The sequence below is a fragment of the Alligator sinensis genome, unplaced genomic scaffold, assembly GCF_000455745.1.
Source record: "Alligator sinensis unplaced genomic scaffold, ASM45574v1 scaffold86_1, whole genome shotgun sequence".
Taxonomy (NCBI): domain Eukaryota; kingdom Metazoa; phylum Chordata; order Crocodylia; family Alligatoridae; genus Alligator; species Alligator sinensis.
Window position 1 is genome coordinate 2,392,313 of NW_005841971.1, and position 24,261 is coordinate 2,416,573.

The following is a 24,261-nucleotide window of genomic DNA, read 5'->3' on the forward strand; positions in this document are numbered from 1 at the left end:
GGAGTGTTGCATCAGTATTTGCATGCACTAGGTTTTCGAACAAATTAAGCCTGGTCCTCGGCTAGTGCTGCAGGAAAGTGGAATGGTCCAGCGCTGCCACCCCAGCCTGGGGCCCCCCACCCCGTGCCCATGCCGTGCCATGAAGCTGTAGAAGCAGGGAGCTGGTAAACCTCACAAGAAAAAAAAGCAGAAACAATTCGAAAGCGAAAGCGATTTGAAGGGGGTGAACTAAAAAGTGTCACAGTGCCATCTGGTGGACAAAGAGGCTCATTACACATCTTTGAGTACCTATGTTTGCATGCAACGAATCCATGGAGGTGATGCTTTAATTCCCAGTGAGCCAAACTAAACTACGTCTGAGGAGTTTTAGTTTAATGCACCAGAAAGACTTAAAGCATCTGGAAATCCCACTCATGCAAACAATCACGCAGTTGCAGCGCAAGAAAAGACAAAAAAACACGGCATGTACAAAGGCCCATAATGAACAGGATCCATCTACAATTGGCCATTACCCCAATAGTAAGCCTATTTAACACAAACCACTCCAGACTTATAAAATGTTACTATGCTTTTCCTTTGCCCTGTGGACTTCTGAAAATTGCCTTTACTTTCTCCTTACTAAGCCCTGAAGTCCACTGCCACATACGCCAGGAAACTGCTGACAACTCCCATGCCAAAAATGACCCCTGTACATGGCTATGGGTATAACTGGCAGAACTCAGCATTAAAAGGAGGCATACCAGGCCCCTCAAAGTACCTCTCTCCTCATATGCAGTGACATCCCTGTCAAGCTGCTCCAACTAATCCCTCCACCATTCTGTCCAGTTTTATCAACACGGCTGGCAAGCATGTAGTTAAGCCTTAACTCCAAATCCAGAAAGAATGTGGGACTGGAAGAACCTCCCTGGCCATACCCAGGAACATTGGTGCATTCTCTTAGTCATGGTTCACATTGTGATGGTACCACCCTCATCACCCTCATGAGGTGGCTGTTGCCTGCTCATGTAGAGGCATGGGGGAGGAGGCAGAGGAAGGAGACAGTATGACAGAGTGAAGATAATGTTTCAGGGGCAGCATGTACCTTAAGTTCGTGTTTCCAGGTTTTTGGACATTTACATTTGCATTACATTGACTTTTGATATCCTGGTTTTCTGAGCTCTAAGTGTAGTCATCCTCACTGATCTGAAAGAGTAAAAGCCACTGACAAATAATCCTAAATGTATGTTAATGAAGTCTCTTGTCTCTGAATATGGTTTTTGGAATAGTTTGGAACCTTCAGAAAAAAACTGTGCAATTCAAAAATGACAAATTATACATGTAGATTATGCAGTAAAAGAAATAGTGAAAATCCTGTACTACTCAATCCAAAGTTAGTATCTCATCAAAAATTAAAACCTTTTCCCCACAACTTGCCCAGAGGCAGTCTTAAATATGCACCTGGGGAAACATTCGAATTCAGAGAATTAGTATGGCTGAGGCGCTGTGACACCATATCATCCGAGGTGCTCCATGACTACTAGCCAGTGTTTCTACATACTCATCTCCATTCCAACATACTGTACCACTTACACACCTGGTTCTTAGGCACATCAGTTTAGTTCATTCCAACCTGAAGAAGTAATCTTTCCCTCAATAGCTTTTCTAATACAGCTGTCCTAACAGGGCAGCAAACACTGTATACTAACTGAGAAATCCCAAACAGCTGATACTTTTTGGAGCGAATCAGAGCCGCAGTTTGCGGTCTCTCAAAATACTAAAGGAACCAGAGAGTTTTGCCAGGATGTTTTAGGGCATAGTTGTATTAAGAAACCTTTGCTCAACTGACCCCAAATTTTAGCTATTAATGCCGCCCTAGGTTGCTGTGAGATATAGCTGTTCTTAAGCCACTCTAAGTAAATATTAAGGCTAGGGATGTGAGTTCACTGTTATGTGTAACAGAAGTTACACATAAACCAGTTTAAGCCATCAGAAACTGGTTGAAACCTGCAACAGAATAGAAAATCAGGGCACATAAACCAGTTTCAAAATGGCTGAAACTGGTTTAAGATAGACCTGGTTGAATCTAGTATCAGATTTAACTGATTTGGGTCAAACCAGTTTATGACACTTCTGTCCCAGACCCGTTCCTGGTTCAAGTTAAATCACAGTTCCCTGGCATCCCAGCATGCTTCCAGCCCTGGGCTGGGCTGTGCTATCTGCTCCAGAGAACAGTGCTGGCCCTGTCCCTCTGCTCCCTAGCTAGAGCAGTAAGGGTTGACTGACAAGGGGAGGGTGGGAGAGCAAGCCCAGCTGGGGATGCAGCCTATTCTACAGGTGGGGGAGACTGTCCCCCCCAGGGAAACTCTGGCTGGGGTCTAGGACCAGAGAGGGAAATTAAACACCTCTTCCCCCACTTAAACTTACTGATGACTGCAACTGTGGACTACAAATCCCAGAGGCACCTGGAAGCAGGAAGAAGAAGTGATGAGCAACCCAGCAGAATTCTGCTGCTGTAATTGTGGGCTGCAAATCCCAGAGACCTTGGGGGCAGCAGGAAGAGGAAGTGAACACTCAGCCAGAGAGCTGTGCTCTAGCACCCCCTAGTTTGGGGTGGGCAAAATGGATGATCTGACTGGCAGCCAGACTCTATTTCCCAGCAGCCCCTGCCCACATGGTTGGGGCCAGTCTCGATGGAGACCCCAGCTGCAGTTGTGCTGTGAAAGCATGGGGTTTCCATGGGGACCGGCTCCAGCCGCTGGCAGAGCGTGTACCAGAGCAGGACAGGGGGCTGCTCTGGAGCCACTGGGATCTTGTGATAGAGGCAGCTTGCTCCAGAGCCAGGACAGAGACATGATCTGTAGCCTGCATGCTCCAGGCAGGGGCATGCAGGCAGGGGATTGTGGTTCTGCCCCTGCTCCAGACCAGGTTGTCACTGCTGCAAGGAGCTGGGGCAGAGCTGCAATCTCTTGCCTGTGCACCCCTGTCTGAAGCATGCAGGCTACAGATAGCGGCTATGCCCTGGTTCCAGAGCAAGCTGCCCCCATCGCAAGATCCCAGTGGCTCCAGAGAAGCCCCCTGCCCTGCTCTGCCACATGCCCTACCACCATGGCTGGGGCTGGCCTCCATGGCAACCCCAGCCTTGCACATTCACATGCAGCTGGGGTCTCCATGGAGACTGGCCCCAGCCGTGTGCAGGGGTGGCTAGGAAATGGAGTTCACTGCTGACTGGATCCGGCCCACAGGCTGGACTTTGCCCATCCCTGCCCTATCTTCTGGCCTGAACCACCGCAGGCATGTGGCTGCATCTCCTGAATCAAAGGTAAATGTCTGCTCACTTCTGTTTCAATTTGATCTTTGCAGTTTAGACTAACCTGCAAAGACTGAATCGATCCAGCCTCAGGCTTTTTGACTGTATGTACCCAGCCTAAGGCAACTTCACACAGTAGCAACTCTGCCTGAATCTCTCATTACAGACGTACATAAGCATCCCAGTTAAAGCCACTGACTAGTTCTAGAGAACAGCAGAAGGAGAAAGCTTTGGCTAAATAAGAAGGATTATATCAAAACACCCAATATTTTAATGAAAGGAACTGAATATCCACACATTTGCACTTATGTACATTTTTGTGAGATATATATATAATTTTAAGCTGTTTACAAATAACATTTAATGCTTCAAATATTACATAATGTTGATATTATATTTCTAGCAGAAATAAATATATTGCACTTAAAAAGAAACTTTTCATTAGATGTTGCTTCATAGTTTATGTTCATAACTTCTTTTTCCATAAAAAGATTTCCCCCAACCCCATACACACAAACACACGCTTCAGTACATGATGAATGTGCTCACATAATGCATTTTAAAGAACAAATTAAACACAGCAAACAGCAGAACTGTTAAAGAGGCTACATCCAGTTTTTACCTTCTCTATTTTGTAAAAGAAACCTTTTCTCATATTTCTGAAGGTAAAATAAGAAAATAAGAGACTATTTAAAATGTGCTAGAGGTAAAATACAGCAAACTGTATTTTTTGTCCATAAGCTATAATAAGAAATTACTCCAGGGTACTCACTGAAATCACTGCCTAATTTTCTTGTAAAAAGGTAAGGAAGAGAAAATAAAAAATGTATCATTTGGTAGACCAGAAATTATAATCATACTCTCAGTCCTGCTAGGAGCTAGTACCAGTAGAAAAAAAATCCTGCAGCAGATAGGGACAGACAGACAAGTCAGATCTCACAAAAGCAAACCAAGAGAAACACAAGTTCCTGTGCTGAAAAACAATGTTACGGTCACTCCTGCACAGAGGATCAGTGTAAGAGCTATTTCCAGATCAGCTCCCCAAATAATGAGACTTGCATGGCACATAGGCCTTCCTGCCATCTCTGCACACAGGTGAACGTCATCAGTCTGTTTTCGATGCTTCTTAAAGTATATTTAAACATAATTTTCATTAATACTCCATTAATGCATGCACATAGAGAAGTCTCAGAGGGCCTAATCACACCATCAGTTTATCATTTAGCACATGCTGAGTACTGCAAGCTTTTTTTTTTTCCTTCTCCCATCAGCAAGCCCTGCCACCTGGCCAAAGAATATACTATTTGCTTTGTCTGCCAGACTCTCCTAAAGTGCTTGGCACCTGGCAGTTCTCATTATTTTCAAAGCTGTAAAGGTGCACATTTGCAAGGAAACTTTGTAAATGTTTCTCAGCACTGATGCTGCTACATGAGTGCAACCACCAATCATGGAGCTCAGAAAACTGGTGCAGGCATTTACTGACTCACAAAGGAGGATGGCATTAAGGACAGCCTGCAGCTGCCTCCACTAGAGCCCACTCCCTGAGGCAAAGCTGGATCAATGCTGAAAAATAACTACCACCATATCCTAGAGTAGACAAGATCTGCTCATTTCCGTGGACCCAGAAGGAACCATATGAAAGTGATCTCTCAACCCATTTGTCTGCACTTCTTAAATCAGCTCATGTCCAGTGTAATTCAACCAATAAGTCTAAATTTGTATACTTGACAGTCCCCTCCCAGCAGGCAGCCGACCAGATGGGAAAGTTCTGTGAAGTGAATGGCCAGATTTAAAATGTATTTGATGTCTAACGTCTTTCAGATTCCAGAAATAAAAAAGACAAGCCAAATCAATGCATCTAAACAGTTGTTTTAGTCTTTGTGATGCCTTTGTTAAATACAAGACCTGAAGCTTATTACACTTTGAATCAGACAGTTAAAAAATAGAAGGATAATCTTATCATTCTCTTAGAAAAGCAAATTCAGGCATGTTAACCCAACCCTTCTGAAAAGAACACAGGGCCCATTCTGCTCAGCCAAGAAAGCTCACTCAGGTGAGGCGCTCTCTGCGCGAGAAAAAAACATGTGAAATAGTTTGCAAATATTAGTATGAATATTGCTGAGCATCCCTGAGCCATCTACCAGCAGCAACTATTTTGCCTGAAAGTGATGTTATTGTGACATGGTCAATACAGACACCCTGGGAAGAATGTACTGTGCTCATATCAAAACAATAGCTGTTGTTTTTAAACAAAGATATCCTAGTATCCAAGTATTTAATATTTGGCTTACATGTTTAAGGATTTTGCCCGCAACAAATACTTTAAAGCAGATTGAAAACTGCCTCCTCTATGGAGTTCCTTCACTGCCAGTATCATTAATGGTAGCTAGCTGGATACCATTAGTAAGATTGCTAGGTGCAGTTCTGTCTCCATTAAGGTCAATGAGAATTTTACCATTGACTTTAGAGGTACAGATGCATCAGAATGTACATGGGAGGCACAGAGGACAGGGAATCACAGAAATAACGGGATAGACATTCCCCGGAGTCATGAAAACTGCAAGGCAGATGTTGCCATTCAGTTACACTGCACTCCCTATCATTTGAAACCACGTGAGCTCCTTGGGATTGGGCAGTTGTTGATTTTGCAGATCGAGTCAACAGCAGAAAAGAATAGAGCTGAGAAGCAGACATACAGTCTACTTCTGGTAAAGTGCTCACAAACTTTCCACTGAAAAAAAGAGAGATGCATGCTGGTGGAAACTTCCATTTGCCAAGTTGGCGGGATGAGCATAGTGGAGAATCCAGAAGGAGTTTTCCTACTGTAGGGAGGAACTGGTCATGTAGCAAAATAGAGAGGGCTGACTTTTCAGAGAGCCTAACCTATGGTCTGTGGAAGCAAACTATGGTCTGAGCCTTGTTCCCCAACTGACTGAAAAGATTGCAAACTATGCCCACTAAAGGGAATATTCCATATGTATAGTGGGTGAGAATTTGTACCCTGAATGTGTATTTTCCGTGGAAGGGGACAGCTAGTGCCAAATGTTTCAGATATATATTATTTCCATTTTTGTAATGATTTGCTTTTCATTGAAAATTTTAGCCATTTGCAACAAAAAAAATTCAGGTTTTCTCCTGCTAATATACAGTAGTTGTACCTTCATGAGAAACACAAAAGTTTCTCTGAAACATTTTCATGCCCTGTAACCACCACAGGGGAAATTTTAAATTGAGAATAGCAGGACAGGATATAGAAAAGAGCCAATGAGATCATATAATTTATTTCTAAGGCTCTGCTTAATAAGTCTGTGCAAGTCACTCTGAAAGAATAGCTTCCAAATACAAAGATTAGTTCAGCTCATCTCTTCCACCCTTCGTAAAATGACTGAAAGTGGTTTACTTGCTTCAGCATTTTCTAGCATATAGAAAAAGCAGTTGTAAAGCTGCTAGGCTGAATTCTAATCAGACTTATACCCCATGCAATGCTAGATAAATCAAAGATATTGCATAAGAAATACTGGTATATTAGTTCTAATACTAGTTGCTTGGTAAATACTACACTTACCAGTTTATACAGTTGGAAGAGAAGGAAAAGAGTATCATTCTTTTCCAAATCTGCACTGAATATCTCAGTAAGACAACTTTCTTTGTGTTTGGAGGGTAGCCTGGAGCCTTTTCACCACACCTTTGGTCTGTAGCTGTTCAGTTTATCTAAGACTGGAGTTCATATCAAAATGGGAAAATGGGTCTTTTACCACATATAACTTCAGCCAAAACAGATACTCAAGTGCAAAATCCTAGTAAATAGGTAGGTCAGGCCAAATTCTGTGCCTACTTACAGCCTATGAAAGTTGACAAAGCACTTCGACTGTTACCTGAATTTGTGACATTCCCTAATCCAAAAATTATGCGTGGATGATGAGGTTTCACCAGTAAAAAAAACCAACTTACTAGTTGCGTTAAACAATTTTACACCCATCCTTGCAGCATGCTGTACAGTGCATAGGTAGAAGTTGAGGTAATGCTGAAGCAATGGCATCCATTCATTCTATGGCAAAATCATCCAGATTTTAAAAGAAGTCAGCATGCTTAGGGTTTATTGATACACTTCTTATCTGCAGGAACAGATTTTTCGGCTCTATCAGAACACAATGTAACAGAGATGGGGCAAAGCATAAAAAGGTTTTACTGTGAGCATCAGGCATGACTACCTTTCCTCCGTTTGGGAAGAAACATGCTTGACCCACTTACTCTCATTCCCCATACTGAAAATATGAGGTAGCCACCAGTAAAGCAGTGCTAGGTATTGCACCAAGAAGCATGCCTGAGCCTTAGAGCAGTACTGATCATGTCCTGGGCATGCACCAGGCAGTGGCAGCATTATATTTTGTTGGCATTTCTCATGTGTGGGGTGAGACAAGTGGGAAAACTGTGTTTTTATGGCAGCACTTGCTAGCACGGTCAGAGACAATGTGGACATAGCCTTATTGGTAGGGTTGCATATGGCAAGTGAATGGGCTACAGGTAAAAGACAGATGGGTGACTTGTCTTTCACTTCACTGAAACATGGCACAACATGCTGAAGCCCCTACTGTATCATGTTATGACACTTAAACAGGGTAGGCATATAAGAGAACAGGGCTTTTATGGAAGGTATTCCATTCAAAGCCTATTTTCCATCATCCTAAGATTTGTGATACACTATTGCAAAGCTTCTTTTTATCAGTTGGTTATAAAACTGAGGTCATTAGACATGTACGTCTTGTGCAGACATACAGGAACTGTATGTTGACTGAGCTGCCTGGACCATTGCCTTTCCACGAGAACATTGTTGTTTCCTTGCATATGGAGAATTTCACCCTTGTGCACTTAGCCAGCATGAGGCCAGGCATGTCTTAAGACTTTATGGCTCATAGGTCTCGTGCTGCCTCTTTGTGCCAGGGTAAATTTTGCCCATAATGCTAATTATGGTTCTTACATTACATCAGATAATGACTAGCAACTCCAGTTTACAGCCAAAATGCTACCAATGGCTTACCCAAAAATGCTTAATTAGAAATCCACACAATATCCATCCTCATGAAAAAATAGCATGTGCCAAGTTCTCTGTGTCGATATATGTCTCAGGCAACTCTACTAACCATATAGGAACATAAACAAGCAAAACATTTGGCCCCGACCTACAGAAACAGCATATCTAGTTACAGCATCTGTGACCCGACCCATGAAAATCGAGGGAGCTGGTAAACTGTGATGTGTTGATCATACTCAAGTACTAACATTTGGAAGTTGGGCAGGCAGATCTATATGTTAAAAGAATAGGGTCAAATTTTGTTTTCTCCTTACAAGTGCACAGTTGGACACAAGGATCCTTTGCAATCAATTGCAGATATATGCTTTAGTTTAAAAGTTAGAGATTTTTGGTTTTCAGATTGAAAAGGAACAGAAGCTCAAAAACAGTATTTGTCTCCATTATTCTTGACGGATGGTTAATTGGCCCCTTCTGAGATACAAGAAGTTCATTTTTCAACTGAAAGCAAAGAATACAATATTTCTGCTGCAATTCTGTAATGCAGTCTTCTTTTCTGACTTGATACAACCTTGTGGACTAAATGAAAATGAAAGGATGAATTCAACTGAATTTTGTTTGGTTCGTCTTTCCCCCATGAAAATATCAATTAATAATTCATTGTTAACTATTAAATACTGTTCTTAATAAAGATAAGCAAATGTGGGGTTTTTTTAATAAAAAAGGAGAATGGCTTTTCCCCCCCGTCCATTTCCCAGCAAACTGATGCTGTGATAGCCTAAACATGCTCAAAGCTGTAGCAATAAATCTGGGAGGTGATTGGCTCGTATTATTCAGTAGAGATGGAGTTCAGTAAGAGTATTGCCTCTTTCAGAATCCTTTTAGCATGTGAAAAAACCTATACACAATTAATTTGTACACTGTTGCATAATGCAACCTCTTTCCACTACATATGATGCACCTTTGGATCAACCTGTACTTGATTAAAAATCCTGCACACTTTGGAATCCATTTGGCTGTATTAGACACACAGTTCTTTGAGCAACTCCAAGCTGTGTTCTCTCCCAGTGATCCTTCAATGGAGGAATCTATATCCATCATGCATTATGTTAGTTGGTTTTTTATGAGTTCACCTCTCTTCTTCCATCGACCTTTCAGGAAGGTCCCTTGTATTTTCATACCAAATTTGCACATTGAAAATCTTGATTTCTCTTGTCTTATGTCAGTCATACAAATGGTGTCATTACTGCAGAGGAGTGACGCAGTCCCTGAATAGCTGCATAAGGCCCCTGCTGAAAATAATGGTGGTATCTGGGCATGTGGAATGAGGGGAACGTTGGGCCACTACCTTGCATTGAGCTGGCTATGGCAGATGGGGTAAGGGGCATTCCTAGGCGGCTGTATGGAGGCAAAGATCCTTGAATTGGATGAGGAATGGGAGTAGCTATAGATGCAGTGCTGGTACCAAGAGCAGTCAAGGACTGCGGGTGCTGAAATCCAGGAAAACTGGTTGATGATGATACCCAAGAGCTGAGAGATAAGTTATCAGATGTTGTAAAAGCTGATCCTGTGAACAAGGAGAAAAATAAATGATTGATGCTTGCATAGTAGTATATAAAGCAACTGGAACAGCAAAAAGAAAAAGGAATCTTATAGAGCAACACTGATTTTAAAGATGAGCTATGAGTGCAAATCAATATTTTCCCCAAAGATTTCTCTCTCTTTCCCCCTCTAACTTCTTTTTATGTTTTTATTCACCAATGGTCCTACTTTACCTGTATATAATATGGATAAAACCTCTCTCTAAACAAGGCTTCATTTTAAGAAACTGGTTGTGGTTGCCTGGACAGTAGAATCAGCTTTGCAAACTGGTTTTCCACGGCATTCCACAGAATCTACCACTTTACACATCATTAGGTTTTACTGATTTTTCAGTCTGTGACTAGATCTATACATTCTATCTACTGTTAATGCTGGTCCCAAAAAGTTAAACATCTGATTACTCGGATTCAAGTTTCATTTAATTTCATCACTGAACTGAGGAGGTATACATTTTTTCATATCTGGCCAGTTGAGCTGGTTGAAATTTTCCAAAATCTGAGTTTGATGAAAGAAGATTAATCAAAATTGTTACTTATGCTGGATTTGTTTTCCACTGAAAGTTTGCCAAAATAGTTTTATTCAAAATTGAGGACTTAAAAAGGGTGTTGTTTCAAAGCACTTCTGCTATTTTGTCACTACTTGCAGAGTTCTAGGGGTTAGATAGTAACCATGACTGATAAGATCTATAGAGTTGCCTCAACACTGAAATCTGCCATGACATCTTGAAATATTGGAAGCACTTCTATTAAAAAGTTGTGCTCAACAGAGGAATGCTCTATTTTCATTTGTAATTATTTTTAACTTGTAAACTTTCAAAAATTACTAGTTCCAAAAACCTTGGACCACACAGAATTTCTTTTAAATTAAATGTCTTTTTTTTTCTAAGCATTTCCAAACTAAAATAGGGAGAAGCTAATTTCTTTAAATTGCAAATGAAAATATATTTGGTTTTGTCAGCAATCAGACAGTCACCTTCAAAGAGTCTAATAACTACAGACAGTCACTTTCAAAGAGTCTAATGCAGATGTTATAGATTGTTCTACTTGGTATTTAGTTTAGGCTTGTCTTGCATTTCTCCCAACTATATAGTTGGTCCGATAAAAGGTTTTACCAAACAAATCCCGTTTCTCACAAAGGCTAGAGTCAGTTACTACTATTTATATATACACCTGGTTATCGTCATCTGCCTGGGTTTTGGACATAAGTCAATACTGTAAAAATTCCACTAATGTTGTGTTTTTTTATTTAAAGAACTCAAAATTTTGTTCATATCCCTTTTGTGTTTGCATGCCTATTTGAATCCTAATTCCATTAAAATCAACAGCAAATTCCTGTTGACTTCCAGTGGGGGTCATGATTTCTTCCCTACATGGATATTTTAGGAAATAAATTTTCTGGAAAACACATTTGGCAAAGCAAAAAGTAAAGCCAAAATTGCAAAGTCGTCTTTGGGGAAAAATAAATATTTCCATTGCAATTAGCAGTACTAGCTTTAGAATCTGATATTAAGAGATGATCAGATAATCAGAGAAGAGAAATAATATGAAGATATTTATCTGTCAAGGAAAAACAGTTTGCATGTCAGATACTGACTTCCAAACAAGCTACTTGAGAACAAACTGTAGACGCACAGTATCAAATAATAAATATATATTAGAAAACACCATCTGCTTTGGGAAAACTGTCAAAACAGAAAAAATAAACAAAATGCATTGGTTGAGTTATTCCATGATGAATGCTTCACCTGCTCAATCAGAGAGAAGGAGTGAGACATGGAGTAATGGAGTTACACCAGCTGAGGGTATGGCCTAGCAATCCTGGCAAATGGGGTATTATACTTAGATCATGTATTAGCAAACTCTGCTGGGCACATTACAGAGCAATCTTCAGTTAAAAATGAGCACCTCCCCCCCTCCACCTGCCAAAGAGGGCTTGGAAATGGGAACAGTGCTCTTATCAACCCTATATGAAGTCAGAGGACAAGACAAGGGCATTGCCTTTATGAAAGCAGACAGAATTGTTTCACCTCAAGTGGCCATCATGTACTAAGCAGTACATGAAGTCAGCATGCAGAGAAAAATGCAACACAAGTTAATGCCAGTAAGCGATCCCATAGGACTAAGTCAAGGTCTAGGTTCAGTGACAGAGTGACTGCAGATGCAATTTGTCCAGCAAGAATCCACTTGGAAGGCACCTCAGAATAGCCATTTGTTTAGCAATTGGAAAATCAAGCAAAACTGAGGTGAAAGGCTCAGGCAGGATTGGGGCTTTAATCCATCACGTTGTTAAAAATGAAGGCTTAAGAGATAAGGTCAATTTTCCAGTCTGCTCTCACCCTGCCACACTGCTCTCACCCTGTCACACTGCTCAGACAATTCAAAGTAGCCATAAGCAGGCTGGAGGTAGACAGCAAGGAGCTTACTATGAGTAAGGGAACTCTCTGCTGGCCTAAAGGTGGTGGAGACCTTTTATACCAGTTATCACTCCACTTACTCTCAGTATAGGACCTTGTCAGAGATGAAGAAGGGACACAGTGGAGTAGGCTTATACTCCATGGACTTTACACCAGTGGCATAAGGGGGAGCAACTCTACAGGGTCAGACAGCATTGGTTGGCACCAGGCACAGTCTGGCTACGTGGGGAGTTTAGCCTTTAGTTTTTTCACTTTGAGATAGTTTTCCTACCTCTGCTTTGTGTTGCCTGGCTCTCATCTCCCAGTTCATCTTCTCCATAGGTTCTAATAGGGGAGCGTGCATAGGAATGTTTCTGAATAAGGCTCTCCACACTTTCTCTGTGGAAGAAAACAATATAGGATGTCAGTAGGCTCCTCACCTGCATCAGAATGTAAGTCATAGAATAATTCTCTACTAAAACTAAATCTAATGTGACTGACATGAAGAGATGAATTGAGCCTGGACACTAGACTGAGAAAATAATCCATTAGGAAAAAAATATCTTTGACAAATTTTGCCACTCTACTACCCTTGAAATGTCCAGACAGCCACAATCTTCTCACCTGTATTTGCTATTCATATTTATTTAACAAAAAAGTTTAGCATACTTCAGTTATATATATATAACTTCAGTTATATTGTGGCCTGTTAAAAATACCACATTCATTGTTGCCCAGATGCAATGCTGCTTTTTCTCCTTGAATGAATGGCAGCAAATTTATAGCCAGATTTCCAGGGTAAAACCTATCAGTTCTTGTAGACAATGAATATAAAACTGGCATTCAACAAAGACTGAAAGAGCAACTTCAAATTGATGAACACTCGTGCTGGTAGAGCTCCATCTCGGTCAGTAGTGATGGTCAGAATCTATTTCCCTGGGGACAAGTGTCCACACTGCAAATACTGATCTATCAATTGGCAATTCCCCATTTTATCAGAGACCATTGTCAAGATCAGGGAGAAGTGTGTAAAGAGAATCCTCAAGGGTACGCCCTTCCTGTTAAGATTTACGCACACTAGTAACATAGCAGGGAACAGTTGCAGTGTTCTTTGTCTTGCAGTAACTATTCTGTGGATTTAAAGACATTGGATAGGTCTAGATTTTCAAAGAGGCAGAGGCACAACCTATTTCCTGTGTAGTAAATTGGCCTGATTATGTGGCAAAATGCATAACACACATCTCTACCACACAGTGGGTGCATCTACACATGCCCCTATGGCACTGTTGTTAAGGCGCCGTCACTTAGTACCTCCAATACCTCCAATGACCTCCTAAAGGAAGTACTAAATGATGGTGTAGTAACAGCCGTTACTGCACCATACCAGTAGTGCATGGTTATTTTGAGCCGCCACGTTGCCATAGCGACGCACTATAGTGCGGGAATGCATCGCTACAGTGACGTAGCTGCAGCATTACGGTTTGTGCCTGCTGATGCTATGTCGCTGTAGTGCGTTGCTACAGCGATGTGGCATCTCATGTAGACATGCCCAGTAATTCACTCAAATCTAGAGTAAAGGCACTCATTGGGGAAAAAAGAGCAGTAACTTTACTAAGTAGGAAAATGACCATGTGGAATGTACCCTGTATCCACTCCCCTAGTCAATTCATCCTGGCCTAGCTACTTGCTCAATACAAACTAGTTCTCTTGCCACTTTGCAGCTACACACCTTAAGAAAACCAGTTTGTGTCACCTCTTTACTAAAGAGTAAGTTTATTATGGGGTAAAATTGAGGGTGAATTATTTTAGAGTAACTGTAATCTGACACTTAAACAAGTACTAAATTCACATGAACAATTTCAGAAGAAAGTGCTGTCTACCTGATGATTAATATCAATTCATGAAGATGACCAAAATAATCCCTGGTATATTTCCATTTAAATCAAGGGTATTATACCAAGGATGCCTCCAACCTAACTCATTCCCAAAGGGGTTTTATGTTCCTGTTCTCAGTTAAGAAATCTAGTTAACTGCAGTTGTTTATACTTTCCATTTGGTGGAGGCTTCTTTAGAATTTACCATTTGGCAATTAATAGCTACTAAATGTATTTTACCATGCCAATGTGGCTATTGCAAAAATTCCAAGAAAAAACATTTTCCAAATAGCACAGTAAATCACAATGCCACATGTTTTCCTTTCTTACAAAAAGGCCATTATAGTAATTTTGTCCTTGGTCTATCGCTGGTATCATTACTTATGCTAGTCTCCTAGAAAAAAAAAAATAAAAAGTGGATCTTATCAAAGTGATTTACTTGTGTCAGGATTGGAAGTGGACTGAAAGCAATGGCAGTTCCTACATAAAGGATGATATAATTGAATTATTGCCTTTTAAGTGATTGAAACCAGTGGTCATATCAGGGCTATCTTGAAGAAGATTTTACAAAGAAAAAGACAGATGGCATTGTTTACATTATGTATTTAATACCTCTTTCCCATTTTCAAGAAGAATGGGAAATGCAAAGATGTTTTACTCAAAAAGAGAGGGGGAAGGAGAGAGAGAGTACATCAGGCCAGCCTAAAAGACTAGGATAATGAAGCAAAACAGTCTTGGCTAAGTAGTTTAGATGCCAACCTGTAATAACTTTCACATTTGAAGGCCATATAATCTGTAACTGGCTTTAAAAGCTCTGGAAAAAAAATAAATCACTTTCAGGTGATAGTCTCCATTGCCTCTATTGACTTTATTACTAGTAAATGTCCACTTGAAATGATACATTCTGATATACAGAATAATATTGTGATGCAACAGAAACAATGCAGGGTCTAGTTTTAGTCCAATGAGCCAAACTGGTCAGGTTCACTGGAGGTATTTTACCAGGTTCATTGGAGGTATATTTGGGAACTATTTGCCCCAGTAAATTTACCTTTAACTTACCAATGGGAATTTAAAGCTAAATCAAGTGCCTATAATATTTGCAAGCTAAATTCTTTCCAGATGGGTCCCTTTGCTAGACAGAAAACTGTATTATGCTCTTTGGTTGTCGTCTTTTAAAGGGAAAAGAGATGACTTTTGAGTGACCCCTGAATTTGAGAAGTTTAAAAGTAGGAACAGATATGGTAAAAGTATTTATTTTTAATTTTGCAGACGGTATGTGAAAGATTTAAAAAGTGACATTATGCCAAAGATTTAAAAAGTACTGACTGATTGTCAGCAGAAAAAGTATATTCAAGTAGAGACAAAAACAGAATGGGAAACTGAGGTCAGAAAAAGCAGCTTGTCACATAAATATGTTAACTGTGAGCTACAACCTTGTAATCAGCAGCTAAGGGTTACAATTCAAAACTTTACATAAATTATTTGAGCTTGACCATGCTTCTGGTTTGTGGTATTATCCCAAATTTTTTTTTTTTTTTTTTAAGAGGCCTGGATTACGAGTCACATCATATGTCTGTACAAGGGAGTTAGATGGCAAGTCCCATATCCACTTATGAACTTAGGCACCTAGACCACATAGCAGAATCCCCAACCCTGAATTAGGAACCTTATTTAATGCCTGGAGAGAGTGGCATGTCTTGAAAGGGATTCACAAAAAGCAAACCTAAAGAAAACACTGGGCATCTTAAATTCTACCCTTCTTTTGGGCTTTGGTACTTTACCAAGAGCTAAAACAGATGCCACCAGCACGGTCGGTGGTGGCTGGTGGTGGCCAGTGGCAATCGGGGACCGCCCGCAGACGCCACCGGCGGTGTCAGCAGCGAGGGGAGGGCCCAGCGGCAACTGCCCGCAGGCACCATTGGCAGCATCAGCGGCACTTTTCGCAGGGCGTGCACTGCCAATCTCAGGGGGTGCACATGTACCCATGTGTACCCCCTATGCGTCTCCAATGCCCCTGAAGGTAGGTACCCATAACCCTTTTGTTCAGAAATTAAACTGGGGTCACTCTTCTAAATCATGGCTGGTGAGGCAGTGAGAGTGATGCTAGTACCCTTTAATTCACTGCATAAGTGGTTAGAGTACTTATCCAGGACATGGACATATGTGTTTAAATCTTTCCTGTGCCAGGGGGGATACACATCTATATTTCCCACTTCCCAACCACATCACAAACATCAGGCCAGAAACTATTTAGTGTGGGGAGCTCATGATCCCTCCTGTTCAAGCTGTTTCGCTTTGCAGAAAAGACTGACAGATCGAAGTCCCACATCCTATCCAATTACTATATAAAAAGGGCACTTCCCCCTCTGGCCATGTTCAAAAGGAAAATGGCACAGTTGCTGCTGCATTTTGTCAAGCACCCAATGCAATAAGCATGCTCTGAGAATATCTAATCAGATTGAGCTCCTCAGCTGAGAGAGAGGCTGAACATTTAGAATCATAGAAGGGACCTCTGGAAGTTATCTAGTCCAATCCCCTGCTTGAGGTAGGATCATCCCTATCTAAAGCATCTTAAACAAGTATCTGTCTAACATATTCATGATAATTCCAGGAACAACCATCACACACAACTACCAAGCACAATGCCCAAAACATCAAAAACACCCTTAACTTGCCACAGGTGAAACAGGGTGATGAGTGCACTGTCATTTTCCTGCCATTGCTAGGACAGGGAGTAATATATCACGTACTCTGTATAACCTGATGGGGCTCTGGTGTGAGAGAGGCATTCAGTTGCTCAGCCCTGTCATGATGAAAGCAAAATGCCTTCATTTGCCACACTCTGGCACTTGTGCCAGGGGTTGCTTACCCCTGCTCTAGGTTTAGGTGGCCATTGAGGATTTTGATGCTCACAGTTTTAGATTTAGGCATTTAAATCTTGCCAAAGTCATCTATAGGTGCCTCAATCTGTGGACCTAGGCTTAAGGCCCTGACACAGATTACTTGAATATTTTTATTAAAAAGTATACATTGTCTAGGATACCTTGAGTAAGGTACTCTTAGAAGCAGAAAAGGAAAAAAAAAGTGTGGGGGGGGGGCGGGAACAAATATTCATTTATTTAAAATGTATAAGTTTTATATTTGTGTGTCTAAAAGTTCTTAAGCAAATGAAAGTAATTTATAACTAAACTGATCATGTCACAACATTGTTCAAAAGATTTATGGATATAATTTTATAAATTACTGAAAGATAAATCAATATTTGGCCATATTATGATTCTGTTCAATAAAAAATACTTCATAAATGAAAACTGTAAACAGAATCAGATTTTTGGTGTTTTTAAAGGCTTTCCATTAATTTTGTTCAGAGTTAATCTACATCAAGATGGACATCTTGTCAAAAATGAAGTAATTTCAGTTTAATCCAAGAAAAACTTTTTGTCCCCTGGGATTGGACAGTCATTGCCTAATACTTGACTTACTGATTTTTGTTTTATAGAATATACTACATCTCTCCAATGCTTTCAATTAGCAGCAAATTTATGTCACTGAATAATGGGAAGTTTAAAGTAGTCAGCGAGGTAAAGTAAAGGTGCTATCTTCCTGTCAGATTCATTTGCAGATTTTCCTAGTATTTTTCAACCATCTGGATTTCACTTGTAATTTATGGTTATGTTATAAATATCCACAAAATGAAAAGCATGCATTAATTTAATAAAATATCAAGCTGTGCGAACAATAGATGTGTAGACTAATAATAGGCAATGGGTTAGAGAACAGGACGTTGGGATCCGAAACTGCCTGAACAGGGAGGAAGGAACTGTGCGCTAAATAGAAAGGAGGAAATGTATTTTTATGGAAAAGGAGGAGATATGGATAGTAATGGTGGAAGCAGGATAAACAGAAGGAGAGGTAATATATGGGAAAAGAATTTGTGATGAGCTTGTGATGATCAGCACATTTTAAGCCCAGCCCTGAAAATCACCTTTTGTTTATGTTGGAAAAAATATTCCCTGCTCCATGAAAATAAGAACCAAGAATCCAAGGAAGTGGACAGCATTTCAGTGATATGTGGGTGGCCCCTGCACACTGTAGATAAAGGTATCTCATTATCCTGAGGCTCATTATCATAGCAACGGATCACAGAGAATATTTTCTCTCAGGGAGGCAGATAATCATTCAGAACTGCAGCATTTTACATCAAACTATGGCAGTGCATAGGTGCTCCATTCATTACCATCCCTCCTACTAATGTATTACCCTATCTATGGGTTGGATGGCTCAATCTCATCTCCTATGGTAACTCTTTCTAAAGCCAAGCTCTTTTGATTAAGACCCACCCACTAACACGTGATTCATCTTGGGCTTTGTGGGATGCAACACCAGGGAAGAGTGGAGCTGTCTCCTGAATAGACAGGAAGTGATTGATGTAGCTGAGACATGATCCATTAATATCTTGAAAGCCTTGAATTGGCACAAGAAGTGACAGGGTCTTCAGAAAACCCAGAGCACTTTTTTGATGTGTTCTTAGTGGCTCAGGAGCATGGCATCTCTTGCAGGAACTGGAAGGTCTGTTTCTTCTGCTTTCAACCTCAAATTTGGGAAATTCACTTTGGAGGTGATAAGTGCACGGATTACCATGACCAGATGCTCAGTCAAGATGAAAGGACAGTGCTTCCTGGCTTCCAGATGAAAGGAGGGTTTTTTTCATCAAATCTTTTAATTTCTTATTTTGACTTAATGATGCACTCACTACAGTCCACCAGTTACCTGGTCCCTGACCCTGCACTACATGGCAAATCCTATCTCCTGAAGTCAACACAGAGATATCTATGCACAATAAACCATAGCAACTAAGTTCAGTGTATTCTTGCATACACTTCAAGTTGAGCCTTTCCCTGCATTTTTCGTCAAAGCTAGATGGAATGCAAATGGACTGTAGACAGTCCTTCACTTTCTGATGGAGCAGAGGTGATGCAATATATTTCATATCAGCTCCAGACAAAAGAAAGGCTAATCCATAACTGGAGCCACATGTAGGTGCCAGATTCAGCTAGTACCCAGCTTAGACATGTACAAAGGTGATGAAGTTTTATGTTCTGCTCATCCACTTGCACGCCTGACTAAAGCCACCATGCAAAGAGAAATGTCACTATGTACCACACATTTTCCTGCAGGTGGTTGCTTGAAAGAACACTTTAGACCTCTAACTCCTTGAATGGTTTGTCTCAGAACAGCTGAAGTGGCCACAGATATACAGTAATAGCTATGATACATGAAAAGGGCTAGAGAACAGGTATATAATGGCCACAATGACTAACACATCATTCCCCCCTCAGTTTTCAGGAACTCCCTTGCTATATCTAACTGAGAGATAAGCCAAACACTAAGAATCTCATCATAATCCACTCCCCATGCCTAATTGCCTCTTAAAGAAAATGAAATGTAAAAAAAAAAAGATTAATAGGAGGAAAATAATAAAACTGACAACCTTGTTTTGCTTGGCCATACAATTCAACACAAAGGAAAATACTGAACAGGATGTAGAGTGTATGAATTATCAGTTTACAGCTTGAATGACTTCTTTAGTTCTGGATTTCAAAGGTTTCCTTTTTCATAGCTGCCAGTTAGTACGTTTGGAAGAAAGCCCAGATAACAGGAGACATCAGAAGTGAGGTGAGGTGAAGACAGATGAAATAAATGGGCTGAGAAGGCACAAAAATAAACGAGTCAGAAGTCTCACTGTAGTAGATTTTTTTAAAGGGAAAAGATGAGTAATTTGTCCAAGACCCAAGTGCTAAAAGGAGTCGCAAAAAAGCTGAAGAACAAATGCCCTTACAGAACAGCCTCAGAGAGAAGTTGACATTTAAAACTCATTTGAGACTTGTTCAGAAATCACCCCATCTTGATAGTGTTGAAGATTTTTACATACACATGTATGTACACATGTGTGTACACACTAATTAACATGGTACATATAGTCATTCAAACAACTTGGACTGGCATACTGCTGTTACATATTGGCTTTAGGAATGTCACTCAGCTTTCACTTATTCCCATCAGGTCAAATCATCAGCTGGTGCAAATTGGCGTACTTCCATTATCTTCATTAGCACTTGTCAATTCACACTAGCTAGGGATCTGGCCCATCAAATTAAATAGAGTTGTATAAGCTGAAGTAGAAATGGAATTTGGCTTAATATGTAATACAGAGCCAAAAGAAAAAAAAAACCCTTAAGATATCATAACGAATATACTAGCATTCATACATGCAATACACAAAAAGCAAACACTGGCAGCTTACAAAAAGATAAAATAAAACCAATAAAATATTATTTGTTCTTGGAAAAATATGAGTTTAGAAAAACAGTGGGACAAAGACTAACTGCATCTAAGAAGTGACATCTCCTGGAATGATGGTATCACAGTGCACCATCCCAATCAATATTTTAAATAAGAAAAACAATTGGTTTTGTGCCATTAGGTAAAGTAGCCTAAGTGAGGCTGCTATATGAGAAGAACAATAGAAAATATGGAAATGAAGAATGAGTTTATTAAATACCCTGCTTCTGCCTCCCCTGTCCTAAGAAATGAAAACTGGGGAAAAGCTACATGCAGCAAATTATGTAGATGAAAAGCACTGAGTTTATATTTCTTTTTCCTGATTTTCCAGAAATCAAGCACATACAAAAGTACACAAAGGTACTGCTATTTCTCTTCTTCATTTTCTCTTAACAATGCATAGGACCAAACCCATCTCTAGCATACCTTCCACTGAGCCAGACTGAATCCTATGGCGGTACAAAGTTGTCTCTGAGGGTCAGGAAAATGGCGTGTGGTCACAATAGAATAATGTGAAAGTGGCTGACTTCCTCCCCTTATGAGAGGCAAGGGAAATCCACATGAAACATTTCCTTTGTAGTGGAATGTTTGGGTCTGATTTTACACTGTCCTGCCCCTTACATACATATTTGCACCAATGCCAAATGAGTAGAAAAATGAGTGGAGAACACGATCCAATCCAAATGGTAGCATTTACACCTGCTTTACATGAAGGGTAAGCCACAATAGATCAGGTCCAACAGGAGAAGTACCTGAAATCCATGTGTTTAAAATCCTGGGAAATGGAAAGTTTCCAAGTTGGCAGATGGAAAAACTGAAGGAAGGATGAAGGGTTTTTGGCTACCACTGAGGAAGGGCTAGATAGGGAAGTTTGGGAGAAAGGCCTCACCTATTCTCAGGACCTTCTTCACCTCCTGACAAAACCAGCATTTCTAACAGAGCCTTACCCCTCCCAGTTCTTGCAGATTAGGAAGAAACAGGGAAGTGTGGCCTTTGGACCACAATGCAGAAAAACTAGCATAAGGTGGCACCACCCCCATCACTGGCAACACATAGGGGGTGCATGAGGGTGCAATTACACCCCCTGGAAGTGCCAACCGTGAAACCGGAATTGCCACCAGAAGAGCACTTCCAGTTTCACTGCTGGCTCGGCGATCGGCTGCTGGGGGACCCCTGCCCCCCAGTCAGTGATAGGCCAGTGGGGGAACCCCCCCCCCATCAGCGATCAGCCGCTGGGGGGCCCCTCCCTCCATGTTGGTGATCTGGTGCCCCCCAGACTTGGGAGACACCAATCACCCATGACCCCCATGTTCACAGCCTCTTGCAAGCCTCCATTAACTTATCTGCCAGCTGAGTGAGGGTGTGTGTTTTCTGTCCCTTCAGTAGGAGGTGGTGGGAGACTAGAAGAGAAAGGAGGAGGAAGGTTCATGTTTGGGGGCAGTGAACCAGCCAGAATCTTGAATAAACTTAGCTTTCATACCATATAATTAATTACTGGGTCTAACTGCCACATGGATGGAGTTGTGTCCCTATCTGGGTGTCTGAACGTACTGAGCATATGACTTTATACAAAGTATTTCTACATGGGTGTGAAATCCCTCAGAAGAAAATGTCAATTCTGATTACAGTGAAAGCCAGTTTGAAATGCTGTATCCAAATTTCCTATACTTTCTGTACATGTACTTTCTTCTCTTTCTCAAGGTCTCTGAAAAAGTACTTTTTCTAAGGCATTTATGAGCATGGTCTGGGAGTTTGGGGGCGGGGGGGAGGAGGGTTAATTAGAATGACATGTGCATCAGCATCCCTGCACTGAAAAATGATGGTGGGGGCGCTTTAACTAAAACTCATTTGATGAGCTTCAGTTAGGGTTACCATAAATCTGGGTTTTCCAGGCGATTTTTTGAAATCTGAACAAACGTCCAGGATTTTTCTCTGCTTCACTGGTGGGAACAGAAGGAGGGCAATTGAAGGCAGGGGGCACTATGTGCATCTGCACGTGCACACATGGCCAGCATGCAGCCAGGCAGGGGGGTGAGAGCAGCCTCGGCATCTGGATGCAGGTATGTCTATGGTGGGGCAGTGGTTGAAGGGCTGGGGCTGTCCGTGTGTGTGTGTGTGTGTGTGTGTGGCAGGGGTGTGTGAGGGGGAGCAGGTACCTGCTGGTGCTGGGGTAACCTGTACAGGCGCTGGGACTGGGGCTGAGGCTGGGCAGGGGGGATGGGGAGCAAGGTGCCTGCCCCTTCAGTGAGGGAAGGGGGAATGGAGGTCCTTTGAGGGCAGTGGTGAGCTCTGTGGCTGGGCTGGTGGCACAGGGACCAGGGGTTGTGCGCGCAGGGGCAGAGCAGCTAGGAGATGCTGCCTGGGGGGGGGCAAAGAGAGATGTGGCCAGGCCGCCTAGCACAATGCAGGAGCCCCAGCCCAGAGTGGGGGGTGCCACAGGCCTCCCCTCTCACCCACAGGGGGGCTGGACCCCCTGCACCACCACCTGCACAAATTGGAGCTGCCATGCTCTGGCCTGGTTGGGACAGGGGCAGCTGGGGCCCCCTCCAGCAGGGCTGGTGGGAACAGGGGGATGTGTGTCAGGAGGAGCACTGGCAGAGCTGTAGCTGGGTAAGGGGGTGAAGGACCGTGGGTTGGGAGTGAGGGGCAGCAGCAGAGATGGGGGGCTGCAGATTGGGAGTCAGGGGCACCGGCAGAGCCAAGGGGCTGTGGGTTGGGAGTGAGGGTTCCCACCGACAGGTGTCCTCTTTTTCGGAACTGGAAATACAGTAACCCTAGCTTTAGTTAAAATGCCCCCACTGACATTTTTCAGTGCAGGGATGCTGATGCATGTGATACTGGAGTCTGCTGGAGTGCAGTAATTACCATGCTCCAGCAGATTCGATTAATTGAGTCTTCTCCAATGTGCTGTAATTACTGCACGTTGGAACAGCCTCTCTGCATGTGTACAGGTGCCCCTTGTGTTCAGGCCACCTTTTTCATTAAAAGAAATTTCTTCTCTTGATGCTTCTATCTAACTTGCATGAGTGTTTATTAGTCATGCTGGTGAGAATGTCCCCTCAATTCTCTTTAATAGAGTCACCAGTTCATTTCTTAGTTTGGCTAACATACACTGAAATGGAAAAAAAATGGTCAGAATAAGATTATGATATACACCACTGATCTTGCTCTGAACATTAATTTATGGTTCAGGAGTTCTGTTGACTCTGACACTTGAAACTGATTGCTTTCTGGTACGCTCATTTTTTTATCACGAGCCCAAAGAATACATTCAAATTCAGCATAAAAATAGAACCTGCTTGGCTTGTGATGCAACATTTCTCATGGACTGAGAGGTATGTTTCTGGAAAAGTGTAAAGGGGATTACTTAATACACATCTCCAGTGATTTTTTGTTTATTCTTACCTATACATCACATTTTTTTCAAAAAATTAGCATTACAAAAATAACAGCATGCACCGACAGTGCTCATCTCAGTTTTTGATATAGTATGAGTAACACTGTGGTATTTTAGATACAACCATAGGATAATTGTTTTTAAATGTTATTTTTCTAATGGCAGCCATTGTAGGAATTGAACTATAATAAAGCAAATGTATATAAGATCAAGATATAAATGCAAAATAAACTTATCAGTGGATAAATAAACATCATACTTAAGTAAGATTGACTCTAAACAACCATACATGGATTACCATAAAAAGTCTCACCCCTAGCTGATTACAGAAGGAAT

General features: G+C 41.4%; 1 protein-coding gene across 1 annotated transcript in view; it reads right to left on the reverse strand.

Moving 5' to 3' along the window:
• Positions 1-3,534: 3,534 nt before the first annotated feature.
• The window catches only part of TBX20 (T-box 20), a 56,991-nt gene continuing 36,264 nt past the window's right edge, over positions 3,535-24,261 (reverse strand). Inside the window, exons 7-8 of the mRNA XM_006020856.3 lie at positions 12,602-12,708; positions 3,535-9,882 (exon numbers count right to left, since the gene is read on the reverse strand). Of these exons, the coding sequence (XP_006020918.1) occupies positions 9,542-9,882; positions 12,602-12,708 (448 nt within the window). The 3' untranslated portion in view covers positions 3,535-9,541. The remainder of the gene's footprint in view (positions 9,883-12,601; positions 12,709-24,261) is intronic.